The sequence below is a fragment of the Tachypleus tridentatus genome, chromosome 1, assembly GCF_004210375.1.
Source record: "Tachypleus tridentatus isolate NWPU-2018 chromosome 1, ASM421037v1, whole genome shotgun sequence".
NCBI lineage: Eukaryota > Metazoa > Arthropoda > Merostomata > Xiphosura > Limulidae > Tachypleus > Tachypleus tridentatus.
The window spans coordinates 136221725-136243979 of NC_134825.1; the positions used below are offsets into that span (position 1 = coordinate 136221725).

At 31.2% G+C, this 22255-nt stretch overlaps 1 protein-coding gene across 6 annotated transcripts in view; it reads left to right on the top strand.

Annotated features, from left to right (window-relative positions):
• Positions 1 to 22255, top strand: part of LOC143225072 (2-hydroxyacyl-CoA lyase 2-like) — a 109990-nt gene that overhangs the window by 49367 nt on the left and 38368 nt on the right. For all 6 annotated transcript variants that reach the window (XM_076453787.1, XM_076453793.1, XM_076453802.1 and 3 more), the window contains 5 exons: positions 1453 to 1561; positions 5609 to 5709; positions 7154 to 7263; positions 11124 to 11247; positions 16141 to 16235. In XM_076453787.1, coding sequence (XP_076309902.1) covers positions 1453 to 1561; positions 5609 to 5709; positions 7154 to 7263; positions 11124 to 11247; positions 16141 to 16235 — 539 coding nt within the window. The remainder of the gene's footprint in view (positions 1 to 1452; positions 1562 to 5608; positions 5710 to 7153; positions 7264 to 11123; positions 11248 to 16140; positions 16236 to 22255) is intronic.

Sequence of the window (22255 nt, forward strand, 5' to 3'; positions counted from 1 at the left end):
GATAATATTTCACTTTTCAGAATTAAATATAGTAAGTAATATTAAGTTCTGACCAGTATAGCTTAGTAAGTATACATTCTTTACATTTCTACTTTGAAATGGATTGTTTAATCACTTGAGCACCCTCTGTGTTAATAATATTTTTGTGTGTAACCCTAATATCCCATGAGATTTGGGTTAGTCCTAAATACGTACATGCAAGACAGTTAAAATGAGATGTATATAGCTGAGCACTAAAATGCACGTAGCAGATGTACCGAAGGAGGCTGTATTTTCTTGGATACTGGAAAATATAAGTCCAGTATTACAACTGATAAAATAAATAATTTTTATAACATTATAAAATGTGCAGAATTGTCATCCCACATGTGATTTCTTTGACACATACTTTTAACTTAGTTGCTTAGAAAGGCCTTTGTGTGTTCTAAGTGGATAGGTTGTTATAGTGGTTAAAAGGTATAAAAAAACTGAGGAAAAATGCAGCAGTTGTTAATGAGACAGAGAAATAAATCATGGAAAAGTAATGTGACAAAACTAATGAATTAATTGTATTCACACAAGTGTTCTGTAACTAATATTAACTATATATAATAATACTTTTAACAGTGGGTGGTTTATGTTATTATCACACACACATACACACACGTTGTAAAACGTAAAGGTGATATGCAGGTGCCAAAGGATCTAAATATTATACTTATGTTTTATAAATTAGTGTTAAAATTGTAAATGTGGTGATTTATTTACAGTGTTTGTATGTATATATGATTTTTTTAAACAGAAAATTCCTTGATAAAAGAAATAATTTGTAATTTTTTTAAATGGACATTTTCTTTTCAAAAATTTTGAAAAGAGGGCACAATGATGTGTTGTAGTGTGTGTAAATTTTGTCTCAGATGTAAGCTGTTTAGTTTCTGCTGGCATTAAAATATATTTTCAAAGTATTATAGGCCTGATCAGTTTTCCTTGATAATTGAATTGTTGGTGAATTAAAGAAGACCTGTCTCTGTGTTAGAAAATATATTAAAAGATTAAACAACAGTTTTATTAAATTTAACACTTAGGGAAAAAAATACACGTGATTTTTGAATTTTCAGTAATAGAAAGACCAACAGATAACTAACCTTGAACAGATGAGACATGACAGTGTTTAAATTGATACAACTAATACGTACTTTAAACAGAGCAATTCAACTTTAACTTATAGTAGCATAAGTATATCAATGTATGATTGTAAAATATTGTTCCAAATATCTTCTGGTACTTCTTTTCCTTTAGTCAAGTTGTTTATTTGCCATTGTGTCATGAGAAATAAAACAAATTAACAATCATTATTTTATATCATTTTATTTATAATAAAAATATTTCATTGAATATTGCTAGACTAACTTTGTTTTTGTGTTGAAAACTTTGGTTATATTTTTTAAAGTAAAAGAAAATATATTTTTGTAGGCCCTGTATTTATCGAATATCCAATTGATGTTTTATATCCCTTTGACATTGTTAAGAAAGAAATTGGGTTGAAAGAGGCTAAAACCTTCACACAGCAAATAACAAATTGGTAAGCTGTTTATTTAACTAGTTTTTTTATATTTCTATATTCAATTTTTATATCTTACATTTATATTAACATATTTATATTTAATAGTAGCTTGTTAATACTTAGATGTATATACTTAGAATTTATTTACAATATATATTTTTGTCTATCTTTCCCTACACTTATTATGTATATGAATAAACTAAGTTTTAAAATAGTGTTTTTCAGTGATTAAATGTTGTAGTGTTGTATAACTTTGCATGGTCAGCAAAAGAATAAGATATAGAGATATCTACAGAAAAGAGCAAAGTAATAATTGCTTCTATAATTAGCATTGATCATGCAGTGCTGTAAGAGAAGAGAAACTTAAAATGGTCAGCAATTTTAAATATCTTCGAGCAAATATTACAAAAGAAACATCTAGAATGAAAATTATATTCATATCAGCCTTAGCCACAGGGACCACCTGTTAGACTTAAGAAAATTTGAACAAGTAAGAGCATTACATACTCTTAATGCTGTAATTAACTCAAAAGAATTATTTGTATGTAAGGCAATTTAACAAATAGATTGAAAAATAGAAGCCTTGAAATGAGATACTTCAGAAGACTTTTGCACATTCCCTATACCATGCATAAAAGAACAAATAGGTCAAGTAAAGAGGATATTCTATAGAGAATTGACACGTATGAACCATTAATACAAAATTACATACAAAAAAGGAAACTACAGTGAGTGGTTTGGTCATGTGACAGAAGAAAAATGAACAGGTACCCTGGTAAATACTATCCAGCATGGGGCTGTAGAAGGGAAATGCAAATGAAGAAGACCAAAAACATAAAGGAATGTAATAAGTCTTCATGAACAGAAGGTGTGAGAATGGTGAAAAATTGGGAAACCTGAAGAGTTATTTCAACTGAATCAAAGATGCTTCAACATCTCTGATGTTTTTGGGTCGAAAGTGACAACTTTGGATGTAATCAGCTATATTTATGTTATAAAAATATTGATAATATGAAAATAACTTAATGTAAAAATTATCAGATTGTTCATAAAAAATAAGGTACTTATTGTTTAGAGTTTTTACAACTTCACATAACATTAAGTGCTTTTTTTTGTGATGTGTATCATGTTGCTAATGAAGTTTATTGCTAAAGCACTTGAGAATTCACCAATTCCAAATTACCTGTAGGAACGTTATTTGTTCAATATATAGTTTTTGCTAATATTTATATGCTTTCTATATTTATGACAAACAAACCTCAAAATTTCAAGAATTTTTTTGCACTGATGAAATTTTTTAAAAAATAAGTATTTTTCTACTTTTGAGAGAATTAACTAGAAGGCCCATTTGAACCCTTGATATTACTGCTGACAAATCATATATCAGTTGGCTAATCATACAGTTTTTGGAAAGTTTGAAAATAAAATTTACTCATGATGTGAGAGAAAAATAACCACAACTGTATACAAAACACCCACCCACAATAACAGGTACCTATTTTTCCATTAGTATCATCAAACCCTAATGAAATGTGGTATAGACCAATACCCAAACAAGAGTGCAGAAAATAGTTGCAGTGAGACAGACATCCATCAGAAAAAAATGCCAAAAGGTTATAAATTGCAAAAGTTCAACATACATGTCTGGTGGAAATCTTAGATTCTAATGAAAACCAAACAGAAACCTACCAATGAAAAACACAAAAATGCCATCTGTAAAATTTCATTTCCAATACAATATCATACTTTCTCTTACAAAATACCTTTTTTGCAATTAGTACTATGCCCCACGCTAGTACAGCGGTATGTCTCCGGATTTACAATGCTAAAATCAGGGGTTCGATTCCCCTCGGTGGGCTGAGCAGATAGCCCTTTGTGGCTTTGCTATACGAAAAACACACACACAAACACACGCAATTAGTACTGCCCTCTGTTGGTACAACGTTTCAACATTTGTAATTAGAATTCCCTCTCCCATTTTCCCATGATTATGTAGCAGTTCTCTCCCAATAGGAATGTGACACAAACCCTATTATATCCAGTGCCATCTCCATATTTTTTCTTGTTAATCACTTCTTGGTTGGCAGTAGTACAGTTCCCAAATTTGTCAACATTTTCCTTTATGCTATAAACATATTTTTGTTTTTACTATGTTTTGTTATTTGTTTAATTACAGGGGCCTTTTTGCCTGAGTTGTGCCTGACCAGGTATATTTTATTTTTTGAAGATCTGCATTGTTCATCCTGTGACCATGCTCAATGTCATTTATGCTATAGCTCTTTCTACTGTGGACCTGATGTACAATTTTAGATGCCTCCAGGTGTTGGTTGAGTGCCTCCATTCAGTTGTTATTTAACAAAACAGTTAAAGGTCAGGTGAGTAGAGAGGGTGGAGAAGAACAGTGATCGAGTGTTTGGCCAAAAAACTCACGAGTTCTGAGGGCTGAATTTCGCAGCAATGCGGTGCACCTTCAATTTTTCGGTCAAAATCTCGTAACAAGATCCAACTGATATCCCACACTCTTCAGCAATCTCCCTGACAGTCAGACGTCGATTTGCTCGCACCAGGGTGTTGATTTTGTCAACGTGTGGGTCGTCAGTTGACGTGGAAGGACGTCCAGGATGCTCATCATCTTCAATGGACTGTCGACCATCCTTAAAACGTTCATGCCACTTGAAACATGCCGTACGCTTCATAGCAACGTCACCGTAAGCCGTGTTAAGCATAGCAAAAGTTTTAGTCGCAGATTTACCAAGTTTAACACAAAATTTCACAGTAAGTTGTTGCTCCTTCAGGTCATTCATTCTGAAATCCGCCAAACGAAAAAATCGCACTTCACTTAAAACCGCGTAGCTAATACATAAATGAAGATATCTGCAATTGGGAAATGGTGTCGTAATCAGCTGATCTGTGCGAACCTAGCGATACCAAGCGGATTCCCCTGGCACCAACTGGAGCCACGCAATTCAAACAGTCTGCATATTTTTTGAACAGCCCTCGTAAAATATATATTAACCTAAATTCCTGTCATGTCATTGTTGATTGACACACACACAGACTTGAAGGTGTTTTTTCTACAAATAACAATTGTCATGCATTGCAGTATACTCATCATGAATACTCTGCCTAAACAATCTATGAAAGAATAAACTTTCAATTGATGTCCTTACATCATAACATAGAGTATTTTTTTTGATGATTCTTGTTTATAGCATTATTCCATAGGGGAAGAAAAAATGCATTAATATATTAGTGGAAGCTTGCCATATTGGGTCCAATGTTTTTGTGAAATGACATTATTTGCCTTGTTTTCTCAATGTAAACAGTCTGTTGACCAATCTTATCTAACTAGGAATTCTGAGTAGGTTCCATCCTCATAGTAACTTCATTCTATTAATGTTGGTGGTATCTGATTTGTTGAAAAATTAGTCATATGTTATTCACTTAAAACATTTAAGTGGTAAGATTTGTATTTGAAGCAGAGAAAAATTTTGTGCTCAGGCAAAAAACAAATGTGAGCACAGTAATGTTGATCTCCACTTCTGTCATCTCTTTTGCAGTTTGGCAGATCTGTCTTTTCCAATGATGATGTTTTCTTGCCATATTCATGCAAATCTGAATTTGTTGACATTGTTGACCTTCAAACATTAAATAAAGGAAAATTTTGCTAATTCAAGTTTAGAAATCTAAACTGCTTTCCAGCATAAAGCATTATTATTAATACATAAGATCTTTTTCATTTTCATTCAATATATCACTATTTCTACTACTTGGAAATCCCAGTTGTCTATGGTATCTTTAAAACAATTACACTCTCAGCTTGCACAACTTATCTTAATGGCTGTTTTTACTGATGTCCCTTATCTTTTGCCCTTCTGTTAAGTTTCTACAAAAATTTTTGTAATCTTGTCTGAGAAATGGACATGGACTTGTGATTTAACCATGTTTTTATTTTGAACATACACAGTCTTTAGTTTGAATGTTTCCAATGTCATTGTGAAAATTAAATATACGTATTGTCTTTATCAACAGTAAATATTTACATTTTATAAAATATTTTATTAGGTACTTGCAGAAATACCTTGGCAACATATTTGCAGGAGGTTTTGAACAACAAGACATGACACCTTTACCTGTAGAGATTCCCCAGGCTAGCTACAATAAAGGTAGTTTTATTAGTTACATAGACTTGTTCTATAAACAAAAATACTCTCAAAAAACGTAAATAAAGCAACTCAATATCAATAAACTTTTTCTTAGAATACGTCTGTGTAATTAGTTTCATTAAAAATACTGTAAATGTTTTAATAACTTTTTACCCACATAGACATTTACTGTTTAGAACAGTGTAAATTGAAGTAAAACATCAGTTTTTAAATTTTTCATAGAACTTTAAGTCTTTTATAGAAAGTATATGTTCAACATTTTACTTTTGTTAAAAGCAAGTTTTTGAATAGCTGCGAAATGAATTTCATTGTGCTTTTGTGACACATTTTCATACTGAAGTTAATATACTTTGAGTTGTGCAAATGTTTTTTTATTCATCTTTGGAAAAAAATTACTTTGACAAAAAATCTATATGACAGCATTCCACTTTAAAAATGGAAATGCTAAATTGAAGCCCTTTTGTGTTGAAAAGTTTAAAAAATAGAAGTAATCTTTATAATATATATATTTTTACAATTGATTTCAATGATATGTATTACTCTTTTAAGCTGAATATCTAAGCAAATATTGTTTAAAAATTCTGTAGCTACTCTTTTCATGTTTTATTGGGAAACCTCAGATTTTAACTCTTAATTTTGTCTTATTACTATATGTACCTCTTTGTTTAATATTCATGTTACAAATGTTTGCTAAAGACATTACAAGCTTTATTAAGATTACAAACATTTGTAGTTTATGCATTGGCCATAATTTAATTGGCAATAAATATAGTGTTTTGTGTTATTGTTTCAACTTGTAGATGTTTGAAAACTTTGCATAAATGGTTATATAACTTGTATACAATGTTTTCAAGTGTTTGTTTTTAGGAAATTTCTATTCAAATGAGATTTATTTGTTAGAAAACTAGGTTACACATTTTATAGACGTATCTTTTTGCAACTGAATATTCAAAGGAATTAAAGCAATAAATATTTATAGAAATTAACTGCAAAAATGGTGTTTCTACATCAAAACTATGTTTAATATGAAAATTTATTTCAGTCATATTGACTGACAACAATTTTTTTTATTTTTAAAGTCATAGATGTATTGTGTAATTTTTACTGTCAAAATGTATAAAAACATTTATTTGTTTTCTTTCAGGTAATACTTACTGAATTTACTGTATGTTTATCTAAATAGAGTTGTACTTTCACAGAATAAAACAAAAACTAGTATATAAAATATTCAAATTTAGACTTGCCAGTTCTGATGTTAGAAGTTCACAGAAAGTAAAATAAAGAATAATAATCTCCACCAATGTAATTTTCAAGTTGTAAATTAAATTATACACTCTGTACTGTTTCATGAAGATGAGTTACTCCTAACTTTTCATGAATTGCTTTTACCAAATTATAGATTTTGTGGATTAGAAACATTCTTAATATCTTCTGTGTTTTGCAGTTCAGACTTGTGCAGAACTAGTTGCTAAAGCAAAACGACCAATAATGATTGTTGGCAGCCAAGCAGTGTTGCCTTCTACACCGCCAGAGTTGTTAAAGAATGTTTTGGAGGTACTTATTTTTAAAAATTTCAAGACACCTCAATGAATGACCATGCTCATCAAATGTGATGTTTAACAAAAAACGTTTTTTGAAAGTAATTTGAAAATGTTTAAAGACATTTGTCATGTTGTTTCAATGGAAAATCACAGACAATTCAATATTTTTTTGACAGATACATACACTATATTTACTTCCTTAAGCCATTTTGATAATTTAAAAATTATGACAAAACACCATTTATTAACTTTTTAATAACCATTTACCACAGATAGCATTTCTTTAAGTTTTCTTTGTGTGCATGTTTTATAGCTGGACAATGAATGAAGGCTCAGCTTGGCCAGGTGGTTAAGGCACTCTACTTGTAATCTGAGGGTTGAGGGTTTGAATCCCTGTCTCATCAAACATGCTCACTTTTTCAGCCATGGAGGTGTTATAATGTGACAGTCAATCTCACTATTTGGTGGTAAAAGAGAAGCCCAATCGTTGGCAGTGGGTAGTGATGACTAGCTGCCTTCCCTCTAGTCTTACACTGCTAAATTAGGGACAGTTAGCACAGACTGCCCTCATGTAGCTTTGCACAAAATTCAAAAAAAGAAACCAAACCAATGGGTGAAATTTAATAACTGATTAATTGTCAGACTTGTTAATCAATTATATTCAGCTAATTGATTATTCTCATATAGGACTTAGATAGTTGAAATAATTGAGAATAGTAAAAATAGTAAAAAAATGCTAATTTTGATTAGTTGATTCTTTTTTGTGTTTTATGACACTAATCTATTAAGCTGAACAAACTTGAAATAATCAGAAATAATGAAAAATCATAAAAGCAATATTTCTATTATTTTGTAGTTGAAATAATTATAAACTGTAACACTCAGTAACAGTAATTTCAATTAATGGAATATTTTGATAGCATTAATTGATTTAATTGTAATTTTGGTCAATTGATTTTTTTACCTTATACCAATCAATGTAATCTATGCTCATAATTAATCAGTTTATTAAGTCAGTTGCACAGCTATAATATGTTTATATCTACATATATTATTTATTTTTGCTGAATTATTATGCACTACAAAACTTTTACTGTTTTTCCTGCCATTGAAAAAATTATGGAAATGTAAAATAATACGATTAGAGACAGGCAGTGAACTTGACTAATTGATATAATCAATTACCTCTAAGCATTGATTATACAATGATTATTGCACTGCTAAAAATTGAGTTTTGATACCCATGGTGGGCAGAGCATAGATAGTCCATTGTGTAGCTTTATGCTTAATATCAAACAAACAAATAACCATATATAAGAATTGCTTTTAAGGCTGACCATGAGAAAAAAATTAGTTAGAAAACCATTGGTTCAGCTAAGTGCAATCCCACTGAATAGGTTTCTACTTACCCAAATCACATTACTGTAAGATTTTGTGAAGCCAACATTATATAAATGTTTAAGGGTACTGAAAGACATTTGCAAACTACTTTACCTGTGATGAGTTGATAAACTTTAATGCCTTAAAAACCAACAAATAACTTTAAAAAGACACAACTAATTTTTACCTTAGGCCTATATGAGATTTTGATTAACTGAATGGTTTTTATTGATTAAAAGAAAATAATTTTTAATACAGGTTCAAGAATATAAAATGGGACTAATAAAACTGATGTTCATAGCAGAAATAAAAATATCCAAGTTCATTAGATGCAGTACTTATTTTTAACATTTTTCAAGAAATAAAAAATTTCAAGAATAATTTTATAATTAATAATTTTTATGTCTAATTATATTGTTTTACTTAGAGATTTGTGGGAATTAATACATATTTTAAATTGAAATAATGTTAACCAAGTGAAAAGATCTACATTTGTGATTCATTTGATAGATGTTTAGAATACCCTTTAAAAAATTCTGACAGATAATTTTCATCATTTTATTTATCCTATATTCAGGTTTTTGTGTATGCATGCATGTGTGTGTGTGTGTGTGTGTGTGTACATATATATATATATATATTATTTTTTTCTATATGAACATCATTATTATTGAGTGTCATGTACATATATTTCTTAAACCAGTTTGGAAAAATAATTTTCTTTCCAACAATGAAAGGCCTTATTCAATTAACTAGAATATCAAGTAGGTTAATGACCAAAACTAGTTCTGTTTTTTAATGTCACTTGTAAGTTCTTTATATATATTGCCATGTCGTGTGATAATAATTCGTTAATTCATGTAATCAATTTACTAAGCTTGGAAAATACTCTTAACTCAATTATTCATTTCCAGAAATTGCCCAGTTGTAATTATGATAGCAGTAGGGGTTTTTAGATTGACTAGTTGAAATTATCTCAGTGCTGTTGCTGCAAGTTAGGTACAAATAAAACAAAACAATTAAGTGTTTAATGGTTTGAGATAAGTGCATATGGTTGAAAAACCCATGAAGAATGGTAATGAAAATTATTTGTTTTTATTTTGTAACTGTATTTTATCTTTCCTTAGATACATAATTATATATATTTTTTCAAGTTTAACATTTGTACAGTTTATCTGTTTATTTTTTAATACTTTTAATCATTGTAAAATATTAGTCTTAAATATTATTGATATTTTGTATTAGTGTAATTTTTAAGCAATAAAACTCAAGGTACAATACTGCAATTGTAGAAAAATTATACAGATTTATCAGCTTATTTGTGTTTATTGTGTACACCTATTATTTGAAGACTTGCATCGAACTGTATACTTGTTTTAACATTAAAATGTAATATTTTTCCTGTTTCCTAGCACTTTTAAATGTATAGAAGGTAACAACAAGGAATTAAATCTTAATAGACAAGGATACCTTCAAAATTTGGATCAACAGCTTATGTTTCCAGTTCACAGATTATGCAGTTGAATACATTTTAATTTCTTTATGCATATATATAATTTACATTTTAATTCAGTGGGTACTATAGTATCCTGGCAGAAAACATAATTTAGTTTTTTTATCTTTCCCATAGAGTGAGACACTCCATTATAATTTCTGCCTATGACTTTTTATAACCTATTTAATATAATAATTTTGATGGTTATACTCTACTAAAAATAATTTGATATTTGCTTGAAATCTTTCAAGATATAAAATAATCAGATAACTAAATATTTAGTTTATTTGTTTGTTGTTTTTTTCTATATGATTCCCAACAATTTGTTTCAAACATTAAATATTAAATGATATATAATTTAGTACAGGAGATATATTTGAAAATGTTTGGAAGTTAAATGTTAATGTTTATCATGATGATTACTATTTTATGTATACATATTTCAGTATCATAAATTTATTCTTTTCATTTTGCATTTTTCAATTATTTCTCAGTGTATTTTCACCTATAGTCAATTGATTGCTGTGTTTTTAAATAGTTTTATAAGTTATCTTAACAAGGCTATACCAGGGAAAAATTCATACATTTCAGTATTTTATGATTAATAGAATAAAATTAAATGAACAATATTAGCAAAAGTTATTGTTGATTGCCACTGATCTTGTTGCTTTTTTGTTTATAGCATGAAGTGAGTTGTTTAAAAAAATGAAAATAAAATGGCAGTGTGAAATTCTTTTCTTTATATTTCTAGTTTGATTGAACATTTTTGCAAATGTAGGCAGAACGTGATTTAGTTTCTTTCAATTTAAAAGTACAGTTTTGCTCTTCCTGTACTAGTGAAATATGTTTTTGAATATACTACCAAGTAATAAGTTTCACTTTTTGATTGATGTACAGGGAGTCGGGAACTAACATGATACTTAGAAATATATTTGTTCTAAAATTGCTACAGGAAAGCAAAATATAGTTTTTAAAACTTCCCATACATGTATTTTTAGAGTCTTGGAATACCATGTTTCTTAGGAGGCATGTCAAGAGGAATGCTGGGAAGATATAATAAGTTACTCATGAGACACAGGCGAAAAGATGCAATAAAAGATGCTGATTTAGTTATTTTGGCAGGTAAGCTTATAGAGGTTTTAAGGAACTAAATGAAACATTTTGACTGTAAGTCTGAAAGCTTATAATGTTAAAGTCTGGGTTTTGATATCTGTAACGAATACATCACAGAAAACCCATTATGTAGCTTTATACTTAACAACAAATGAAATACTTTGAGTAAAAGCTGTGGTAATATTATTAAATTTGTGCTAAAGTTATAAAAATATTAATAAGTGAAATCATCCAAAATATTTTTTATTACACTTCGGTTGCTACAAGCTACAAAAGAGGAAATTGTCTCACTGCTAAATGAAGTCAATTTACATTTAAAATTCAGTGCTGGTGTGTCAAGGACAAATCAATGAAATGAAAAACACAAACTGGCCGAAAGAAATATCTTGGTGTTTGAAATTAATGGAACAAGCAGATACACCAATCTGCTTTTTTTTTATTTTTATTTTACTTATCCTGTACAATTCTACCTATCACAGAGCTTTGGTTATACAGAACACATCAAGCTACTGTGCATCAAGTGTACAAGGGCCCTGAACATCCTCCATATCATCTTTTCTACCTCTTGGGGAGAGAATCAATGTTCTATGCTAAAGATCTATCATGCCCTCATTTGATTGAAACTGGACTATGGGTATCTGGTCTACGGTTCTGCCAGAGCCTCAGTCTTGAAGATATTGGACACTGTTCACCATCTTGGGCTTTGACTTCGCACAGTGGTTTTTTGCTTTTCTCCAGTCCAGAGTTTGTACACAAGATCTCATAAACCTCCTCTGCACCTACATTGTTTGCAACTGTCTTTACTGTATGCTTCAAAACTGTGATCCTTACCATAGCATCCCACCTGAGGTTATGCTTTCCTCCTTCAGTGAGCCATGCTTTATCAGAATAAATGGTCTTCCATTGTTTTTTTTGGTCTTCATATCCAGGTGCAGCTGTTTGAATCAGGTCTTTCCTTGAACAATGTTGCTGTTTCCACTGGTCAGCCCATTACCTATCACTTTGTTTTGAGTCATCTGAGAAAGTTTGATACTACTGATTGAAAGCACAGTCTTCTATTTGCAGAACATCTTTCAAACCATCTTTCCCTCCCCATTTATACTGATGGTTTGAAATCAGGTGACTCTGCCATGGTATGTTGTGGTTCAGTGGTTGCACACAGGGTCCTTTCTACAGTTTCTGTGTTTGCTGTAGAATTGTATGTCATTTCTCTATGCCGTACTCCAATTGTACTATTTATATTGATTTGCTTAGCTCTCTACTGGCCCTGGAATTGTTTCATGTTAGACTTATCCTGTTCTCATTGATATTCAAAACTGACTGACCCATTTCTTATTATTATCTTTCCAGTTCTTCTAAATACCAGGCAATGTCTATTTGTGGGAGTGAGTTTGCAGACATCACAGCTAAGTCTGTCTTCTCTGATGTTAACATGGCTATGCCTGTCCCATACATGGACTACAGTCCTGTATTCAAGGCTTTGTTCCATGCCAGTTGGAAGTCGACTTGGAATGAACAACGTGATAACAAGCTTTTCCAGATCAAAACCTTTGTTGCTCTTTGGTTGTCTCGCTTCCATAAGGATTGGAAAGAGAAGCTGTTATGGCTAGGCTGTGCATTGGTCACAGTTTTTAACTAATCTTTTTTTTTTTTTTTAATCTAGGACTGATGCATCAGTGTGTGGTCTGTGTGACACTGAAGTCACAATTGCCTACATTCTACTGTTGTGCCATCGTTATGACCATTAGCAAAAGTCTATTTAGTTTTAAATTGATTCATTTTAACATTTTATAATGATTTTACTTTTTTTTATCAGTTGTTTGGTGTAGATAGCCTAGTAGTTTTGTGCCAATATGTGCTAAACAACCAAGCAACATTTTTTGTTAGGGATCTTGCAACCTTTCTTCAATGTGTTGTGAATTGCCACGTGCTTTTTTGGCCTTCTGTTTCCGTCTTTTTGGCCAGATTTCTCTCTCCTCAATTATGAATGCCTTATTGTATTAGACTGTGCATTTATCCTGATTTGCTTTGGATAGTGCCTTATCATTTGGATAAAAACTGTAACTTTCCAATGTTTTTCTGGATTTCATTCCTTATCTTTTTAGTCTGTGTCCTTTAATATTGCACATACTTTATCAGCCCACTTCTTGGGTTTGTTTTGCTTTCCTCCTTGCTTGTTATTATGGTTTATGGAAATAATGGTTATTAAGATAAATATATAAAATCATTTCGTATTTTTTATACTAAATATGAAACTATATTAAAAACTAAATTTTTGAACATGGAAACTACTTTATGGATAACCTAGTGATAACTAAATACCCAAGGTTAGGAGTCTTGTAGAAATATGGGGTGGTTTATTTATACTGTGAGAGTGTTTCTGCCTTTTTGTACATCTTATAAAAGAATAAGTGTTGGAAGTTTTACATTGTAGAAACTTAGGATGGTTTATTTCTACTTTAAGTTTGTATCTAAATATTAAAGGTAATTGTCTTCGTACAACTGGCTGCATACAGTGAAAGTTGAAAAGTTGTTGGCCCAAGCACTCAATTCCTAAGTCTTAATTGATATCCTTTAGTTGATGGTTAGTTTGACATTGGCATTGGGATCTTGTTTGACAGATGGAATATACTTGGTGTGTTTGGGTGCTATGGCCACTTTGTTTTATAGAAAATTTTTAAATCTGTATACCAATCCTTCTTTGATCTTTCAGTTGTGGTGGAAAGAAGTTTTAATTGTTGTTATACATTCTACTATATGTAATTAATTGTAATACTTCACATTATTAGGTTTGTATGCATAATTATTTAGATAAATATCGACCAAGTTTTTATGGACTCTCTTGGAGAATTTAAGTCTTTTTTATAGTTTAACTGATGGTTCTCCCATTGTACATTTTTACCCTTTTGTATAGATAGTATTTTGAATTATCTCTTTTTAATCCATGTATATTGATTAAACTTAATAGTTGCATCACATAGTTAATTTTATCTTTCTTTCTTTCCTCCATTGGAATGTACATCACTGGAAACTTTAGAGGAACCTTGTGTGTAAAAGCCCTTGATTTACTGGGTTGCTGGCCTGCTTTAGATTGCTTTGCTGCCTTCAAGGTTTTGGATTTAGAGCTGAACCAGTCAACATAAGTCCTCACACATGTATCATATGCATTTCTGGTTCCTCAATCAATTATGCTTTTGCTCCTTCCACCTGTGTTGTGGGTTATGGTGGTGGAACTTACAGATTAATATGGTTCTTCCTCTTATGTTATCTTTCAATGATTTTCTTATATTAGGGATGTTATTGTGTTAAGATAGTTCTCGTCAGATTGATTTTGAGTACTGATAGGTGTGTGTGATTGCTCAGATTTTGGGCTCCTGGATCAGTCAAACATTTTATAACATATCCACCATGTATCATGTTTATAGATTGGGGAGTATGAGTTTCCCTCTGATCTGCTGAAATTAAAGTGAAGATTGTATGAACCTCTTTTCTTCCTCTACCAGATGGCTATGTTTTGGATTGTAGTTGACTTGCTGTGTATGATTCGTCATACCCTAGCCACTCTACACTTAGAGGCGCATTCCTTTACTCTTACCCACAACCATATTCTTTATGGAATTGAGATTCCAATATTATGTAGATTGGGTCTCTATAGAACCATTGTTCTCTCCCATTTAGATGTGTTCCTCCTAACATCTGCCCATGTCTGTTATACCTCTTTCCACACTAGGCAAAAAGTATACCTGGTACAGAAGGGATGCAGTCTTCCACATATGATCCTCTACTGCAAAGATTCACTCTTTTAGGGAGTTCTACAAATGCTTTTAAAGGATACTTATTTCTTTCTTATGCACCACTCTCTCCTCCTGTTTAATGTGGAATCCTAGCTACTTGTGGTACACTACCTGTGTTCACATATTAGATGTTGTAGTTTTCCTATACTGAAAATGTATTACTTAAACCTGTTAATTTTTCGTGCACTTCCTCCCAACTGAAAATCAGTGCTTCCATTTTCTGCAAAGACTCAAAGTGATAGTTTGGTAGAATCAGATAGAGGGAGTTGAGTGTGTCAGGAAGGTGTGTCACTATTATTGGAAGAGGGTTGTTGCATGATGATTTGCATGAGAGATGCAGTGAACCTTGTTGACCTTGGGGTATGTGGAAGCTCAAACATTGTGGCATGAAAAAATATTTTCCATGTAGAGGTCAGCACTGATTAACAAGAGCTTTTTAAGTGAAATGAAGTAAGTACCAACTGGAAATACATTTTCAGTGTAGGAAAATTATAACTTGAATCAATTTGAGAAAAGGTGATAAGTAATTTGCAAGAATGCAATGTATATTTTGATGCAGTACAAATGGGCTAGTAATATATTCAAATTTATTGTAAAAATAAATATTTGGTGTTCAGCTTTTAAAAACATCGAATTAAGGCTTTGACAATGAAAGCACAAGTTTATCAGACTGTGCTTGTCATGTGTAATACCAATAATTTTAACAAAACTAAAATTTACTCATTCCTTTTAAATAATTGAATTCTATATAAAGTACAATGTAAGTTGAAAGATAAAATGTGGTTTTATTATTATGACTGTAAAAATTGTTATAATACCAGTGTGTTCTTCTTGGTAAATCACACTTTCAGTTCAAACTGTGTATCAATCCTTGTTTGGACAATGAATGAGAAATGAAGTTATATAAGAGGATAAATACCTAAAGAAAAGATTCTTAAAGCAAAAAAGTGTCATCCTGAAATGGTTTGTCAATAGTTATAACACATATAAGCTAAAATGTCAAATTGTTTCAAATAATAATGTGTATTACACATCAAAATTTAATGTTCTGAATCCAGTTGTTGTATATATCTTTAACAATGCTGTTTTTTTCTTCTTTATACTTCAGGAGCTGTTTGTGATTTCCGGTTGTCTTATGGTAGAGTGCTGAATAAAAAATCAAAAATTATTGTCATTAACAGGGACAAAAAACAGATGCTAAAGGTAACACGTTTTTTGATTTTCATACCTAGTTAATATATGTTTTTGGTTAGTCTTCAAAGTATATTTTTAACTGGGTTTCTTCTAATTTGTTTAGAAATTTACTTGTTTGAAAAAATAATTGAATAAGTTTTTTTATTTCATGAATTCTTTTGCTGCAAGCTTGGTCAATTTGGTGACTCTAAAGTGATCATCACAGTTTCCATAGAATCACTTGATATGCCTTGTGTGTTTTCATGAAATTTTACAAATTTTTAGTAAACATTAAAAATCTTTCTTATGCAAAAAATGATAATTTTAAATTATTTTTACTAAAATTTTCTATGAATATTATAGCCAATGTGTTGACTGCACCAAATGCAAAATGATTTTCATGTTAAGTGTAAAAATATTTTCTTTCATCTGAAAAGTGTAAGATATTATTTGTGTAATCTCTAAATTCTTCTAAATGAATACCAAACGTTTTTTTTTGTTTGTTTGTTTTCTCGGCAAAATCTATAGTTTATCTTTTATATACTCTACCATAATTATATAGGGTTGACCAATTTTACTGACCTCATAACCATCATTAAAAGAAAAAAACACTTTTTTCTATCTAGAATGGCCTCAAATTGTAACAGAAAACTGCAATTGTTTATTCTAAATAGCTTAAAACTTATAATGATATACATATATGTCTGCTTGGATTTTATTATTTTGCCTTGTGAACTGTGTCTAAACAAGAAATTCACCTCACAAGTTGTAAATTACTCAGTAACTGTTTAGCTCACATTACTGCTCTGAATTATGTAATGCACCAGCTGCTTGTGAACAGACTTCTTCAATAACTTTTATTGTTATTATTTCTATTACCTTAGCTAATCTAATTTTCTATAATGTAATAAGTTTCTTATTTTTAAATGTAAGCTACATTTATAATATTTAATAAAGAATATACATGATGAAAAATCAAGAATTTTAGTACTTACCTGGGTCTTTGTCTTTGTTTTGTTTTTTTTGTTTCATGTCAACTGTTAATGAAACTGAAGCCTAATTTTTGACATAAATGACTCAACTACACTAAGCAATATTTCTGTTTAATTACACACTGCACTTGAAAACACAACCTAATAATGTGCAAAAAAGCAAACAATATTCTCTATCATAATTTTCTATCTTTTTAACTATGTGATAAGAGCCTTTAAAAATTAAGCTAAACTTGTCAGTGTGACTTCCACAAGATTAAACTTGAAATTGAAGGATGAGATAGGCAAAGTCAAATACAGAAACATTCTAATAGATCAATTGACAGATTAAAATTTTGGCTTTCTATTAGCTACAAATCAAACAGTATAAAACATTAAAGAAAATTATTGGCAGTTTGTGGAGGATGACGTGACAGATGGTTGTGGCAAATAGATCTGATTGTTTAATTTATATTTCTGCATTTAGACAAATAAGATTTAAATGCTAACTACATTGTAATGCATAATTTATGTTAAATTATGTACATTATGAAGGGAAGGTAAATAATTCTTAATGATGAGAAACCCACTTTAAATAAAAATGTATCTCAGAACAGCTGGTATGGGTAGTAACACTTTTATTGATAAAACCTTTCAACCTTCCTAGGTCATCTTTAGGTTAATAAGGAGAGAGTTTGCAAGTAACAGTTGCCGGACACGTCTTAGAGTATAAACGGGTATGGGATTGTAGGGGGCTGAAGAAGAGGGAAGACCTGTAGAATAAATGCCATAATTCTTATAGTAGGGAAGATTTAGGATTTCTTAAAATATTTCCTTAAAAAGTTTAGGACTTATATTTTATATTAAAATTTAATTTATTAACTACACGGCCCGGCATGGCCAGGTGGTTTAAGGCGTTCGACTCATAATCTGAAGGTCACAGGTTCAATTACCTGTCGCATCAAACATGCTCACCCTTTCAGTCATGGGGGAATTATAATATGATGGTCAATTCCACTATTTGTTAGTAAAAGAGTAGCCCAAGTGTTGGCAGTGGGTAGTGAGGACTAGCTGCCTTCCTTCTAGTCTTACACTGATAAATTAGGGACGGCTAGTGCAGATAGCTCTCATGTTGCTTTACATGAAATTCAAAAACAAACACATTTAACTACATATTGATATCAAGTTTATTTGTATTCAGTGCAAATAAACTATTCTAATTAAATTTTGAATACAACTCTAAATCATTGTGGCATGTACACTTTGAACTGCTCATGGCAAGAGTGTTAAGTAGTTTTTCTACTAAGTTAGGTGTTCTATTTCATAATGTATATAATTGTTATGTATAATGATATACAGTCATGTGCAAAAGTTAGGACACCCTATGAAAGCCTGTATATTTGTGTAACATTTTTGGATATATAGATATTTAATCTCAATTTAAACAATACTGAGAGATTATAGGAATATAACTAAACAATTAAAACTGAAGAAAAGACTTTTCAAGATCTTCTGTAAATGTAATTCTACAAAAATGCGTATTCTAACTGAAGAAAAAGTTAGGACACCCTACCCCCTAATAGCTAGTGTTACCCCCTGTGGCTGAAATAACTGCAGTGAGACGCTTCTTGTAGCCATCTACCAGTCTCTGACATCAGTCTGAAGAAAGTTTGCCCCACTCCTCAATGCAAAATTCTTTCAGCTGTGAGATGTTTGAGGGATTTCTTGCATGTACAGTCTGTTTCAAGTCACCCCATAGCATCTCAATGGGATTAACATCTGGGCTTTGACTTGGCCATTCCAAGACTCTCCATTTCTTAGTTCTCAGCCAGTCCTTGGTGGATTTACTGGTATGTTTTGAGTCATTGTCATGTTGCAGGATCCAGTTCTGCCTCAGCTTTAATTTTCGTACAGATGGTCTCACATGATCCTCAAGCACCCTCTGATACACAGTAGAATTCATGGTGGATTCTATGATTGTGAGCTGTCCAGGTCCTGCTGCATTAAAGCAGCTCCAAACCATAACACTTCCACCTCCATGCTTCACAGTTGGTATGAGGTTATTTTCCTGGAATGCTGTATTTGGTTTATGCCAAACATGTCCTTTGTTCTGGTGTCCAAATAATTCAATTTTGGACTCATATGTCCAAAGAACATTATTCCAGAAGTCCTGGTCTTTGTCTACATTCTCTCTGGCAAACTTCAGTCTGGCCTTGATGTTTCTCTTAGAGAGCAGAGGTTTCCTCCTTGCGCACCTCCCATGCAAGTTAAACTTGTGCAGTCTCGTTCTGATTGTAGAGGTATGCACTTTCACATCAACAGTAGCCAGAGCTTGCTGTAGGTCCTGTGATGACATGTTAGGGTGTTTGGAGACCTCTTTTAGCATCTTGCAGTCTGCTCTTGGCGTGAACTTGCTTGGACGACCAGACCTGGGCATGTTGGCAGTTGTTTTGAAAGCCCTCCACTTGTTGACTATTTTCTGGACAGTAAAATGGCTGATTTCAAAATCTTTTGGGATCTTTTAAATCCCTTACCAGACTCATAAGCTGCTACAATTTTCTTTCTGAAGGCCTCAAACAGCTCTTTTGCTCTCACCATGGTGCTCACTCTCACTTCAACACTCAGGAGCACACCAAACTAAATGTCTGAGGTTTAAATAGAGCAAACCTCATTCGAAATGCTGAGTAATAATCTTCTAATCATATGCACCTGGTGTGATACAGCTGTGTGTGAGTTGAGCCATTTTAAATGGGAATAAATGTAGGGGTGTCCTAACTTTTTTCTCAGTTAGAATATGCATTTTTGTAGAATTACATTTACAGAAGATCTTGAAAAGTCTTTTCTTCAGTTTTAATTTTTAGTTATATTCCTATAATCTCTCAATATTGTTAAAATTGAGATCAAATATCTATATATCCAAAAATGTTACAAAAATACACAGGCTTTCATAGGGTGTCTTAACTTTTTCACATGACTGTACATGTTTAATTGGTGTGCAAAGATGTTTTTTGCATATTTTTATTCAGTTTTTGGTTAGGAAGTACTAGGTATATAGTACATTTTGTGTTGGTGTTTGTATGTATGCATGAATAAGCAGGTAGACTAAGCAGGCTTTCTTCTGAGTATGAAGTAGAAATTTACCTTACGATACAACCACATATTTATCTATTCAGTGAGACAAGGACAAAGCATTGCCCTGTTCTTATAGTTGAGTTAAGGCAATGGCATGATACCAAAGTACTGTGTTTGACTTGTTGTACTTCTTTCTCCTACAGTGGTTGTGCAAGATTTTGTCTGGTTTTGGCTGAATGCTAACTTCCTATTTGTAGTTCCAGTCACTTTAGGTATGATACTTTGGAGTTGATGAATATATGTATATATATTTCACATATAATACAGTGCTTAAACAATATTGTATCCAAGATACCAAGTAAATTGATTTGAATCTGTCTTTAGTTGGTTGTTTTTATCATAGTTACCTCTTGGCAAGTAAATCTTTATGTAAAATGTTTGTATTTCACAGTAGAATAATGATGCAAAACCAGATAGTCTTTTACTTAGTTGGATTTTCAACTGAGTACCATTTCTGTGATCACAGATAATTTACCTGCTGATTTCTAAAGCCTTCAGTATATAATGCCCTTGAAGTAGAAACAACATTTTGAATTTAAGTGACTACTTAAATAGTAAATGTACCAGGATCATTTTTCAGTTATTTTATTACTATACTGTTAATGTAAATGAAGAGAAGGAAAATCAGAAAGGAAAACAAGAAAATGTTGGAGGTGGAATGTAGACAGATGTTTAGTAAAATGTGCAAGACTGCTGTACACAAAACATGAGATACATTATTAAAGTATTTGTAATCAAAATATGTTTGTGAAATGGCTGAGACTCTGACAAATCAGAGTGCAAAGTGATGTTCATATGAAAAATAAAAATGTTTGTCCATCTGATTCTTTGTGTATTGCATTTACATAACCTCTAAAATCTTCAAAATGTATTTTTACAGTTTTTTTCAGTATCATGTTTACTGTATTTGATACTTACTCTCTTATACCTCAAACTGTTGTTAAATCAACAATGTAGGTTAATACGTAGTTGATAACTCTGACTTCACGTTGAATAGCACTGTAAAACTTCAAAGCATGTGCACTTTCATCCTCACATGTACAATCACGGATGAAAGACCATGTCATAGCAATTGTTGATTTGCAGTAAAAAATTTTACTTAACTACAAATTTATGTCATTAAGTTTGGTATCAAACTGTAGATTATAACGCAGATTTTTATATTAAACATTGATTTCTTTACTTAAAAGTAAATATTAAAAACTAAATGTATGATTTTTTTTTGCCCATATATTAATAACCAGTTAAAAGCTTTATAATCTCCCCAAGTTGTTCTCTCAGCCATTTTAAAATAAAGTTGCATTATTTCTTTCTTTGAAGACAAACCCATGCATTGGTAAGTTGAGTCTTTAGCCTGTTTAAAATTTCATATTTTTTTAGACCCAGTTACAGCTTAGTTACTAAACCTGGTATGGTGTAATAGATTTCCATAGTATCAGGTAGTAATTTATGAGTTTTTGGTTATTCAAAAGTATATATATACATATAACCTTAAAAGTATTATTTTATTTCACATATTCCATGTGAAAAATTTCTTAAGGCTTATCAACCTACAGTGAGCAACAACTAAGTACAAAAGTCGTAATTAGAAGAGATAACTTTTTGCTTTACTTCTTTATATACTGTTCTATGTTGTAAGAAAAATAAGTTAAACTAATTTGTAAATAGTAATAATATATATATTCATGCATAACTGAAATGTAACTGCATTTACAAAATACTGGTCCACTAAAACAGCCAAGACAGGTCATTTTGTAAAGATTAGTTTCATATTCTTGGATAACAACACAGTGAACATGTGCAATATCATTGTAACTTTTATGACGTCAGCCAACAACTGCTGAAAAGTCAGTATGATAAAATGAATGAATAAATATAAATTTATAATGTTATGACATTTAAACTATTTAGACTAAACATTTGTGTTTGTCATCATTTTAGAACAAA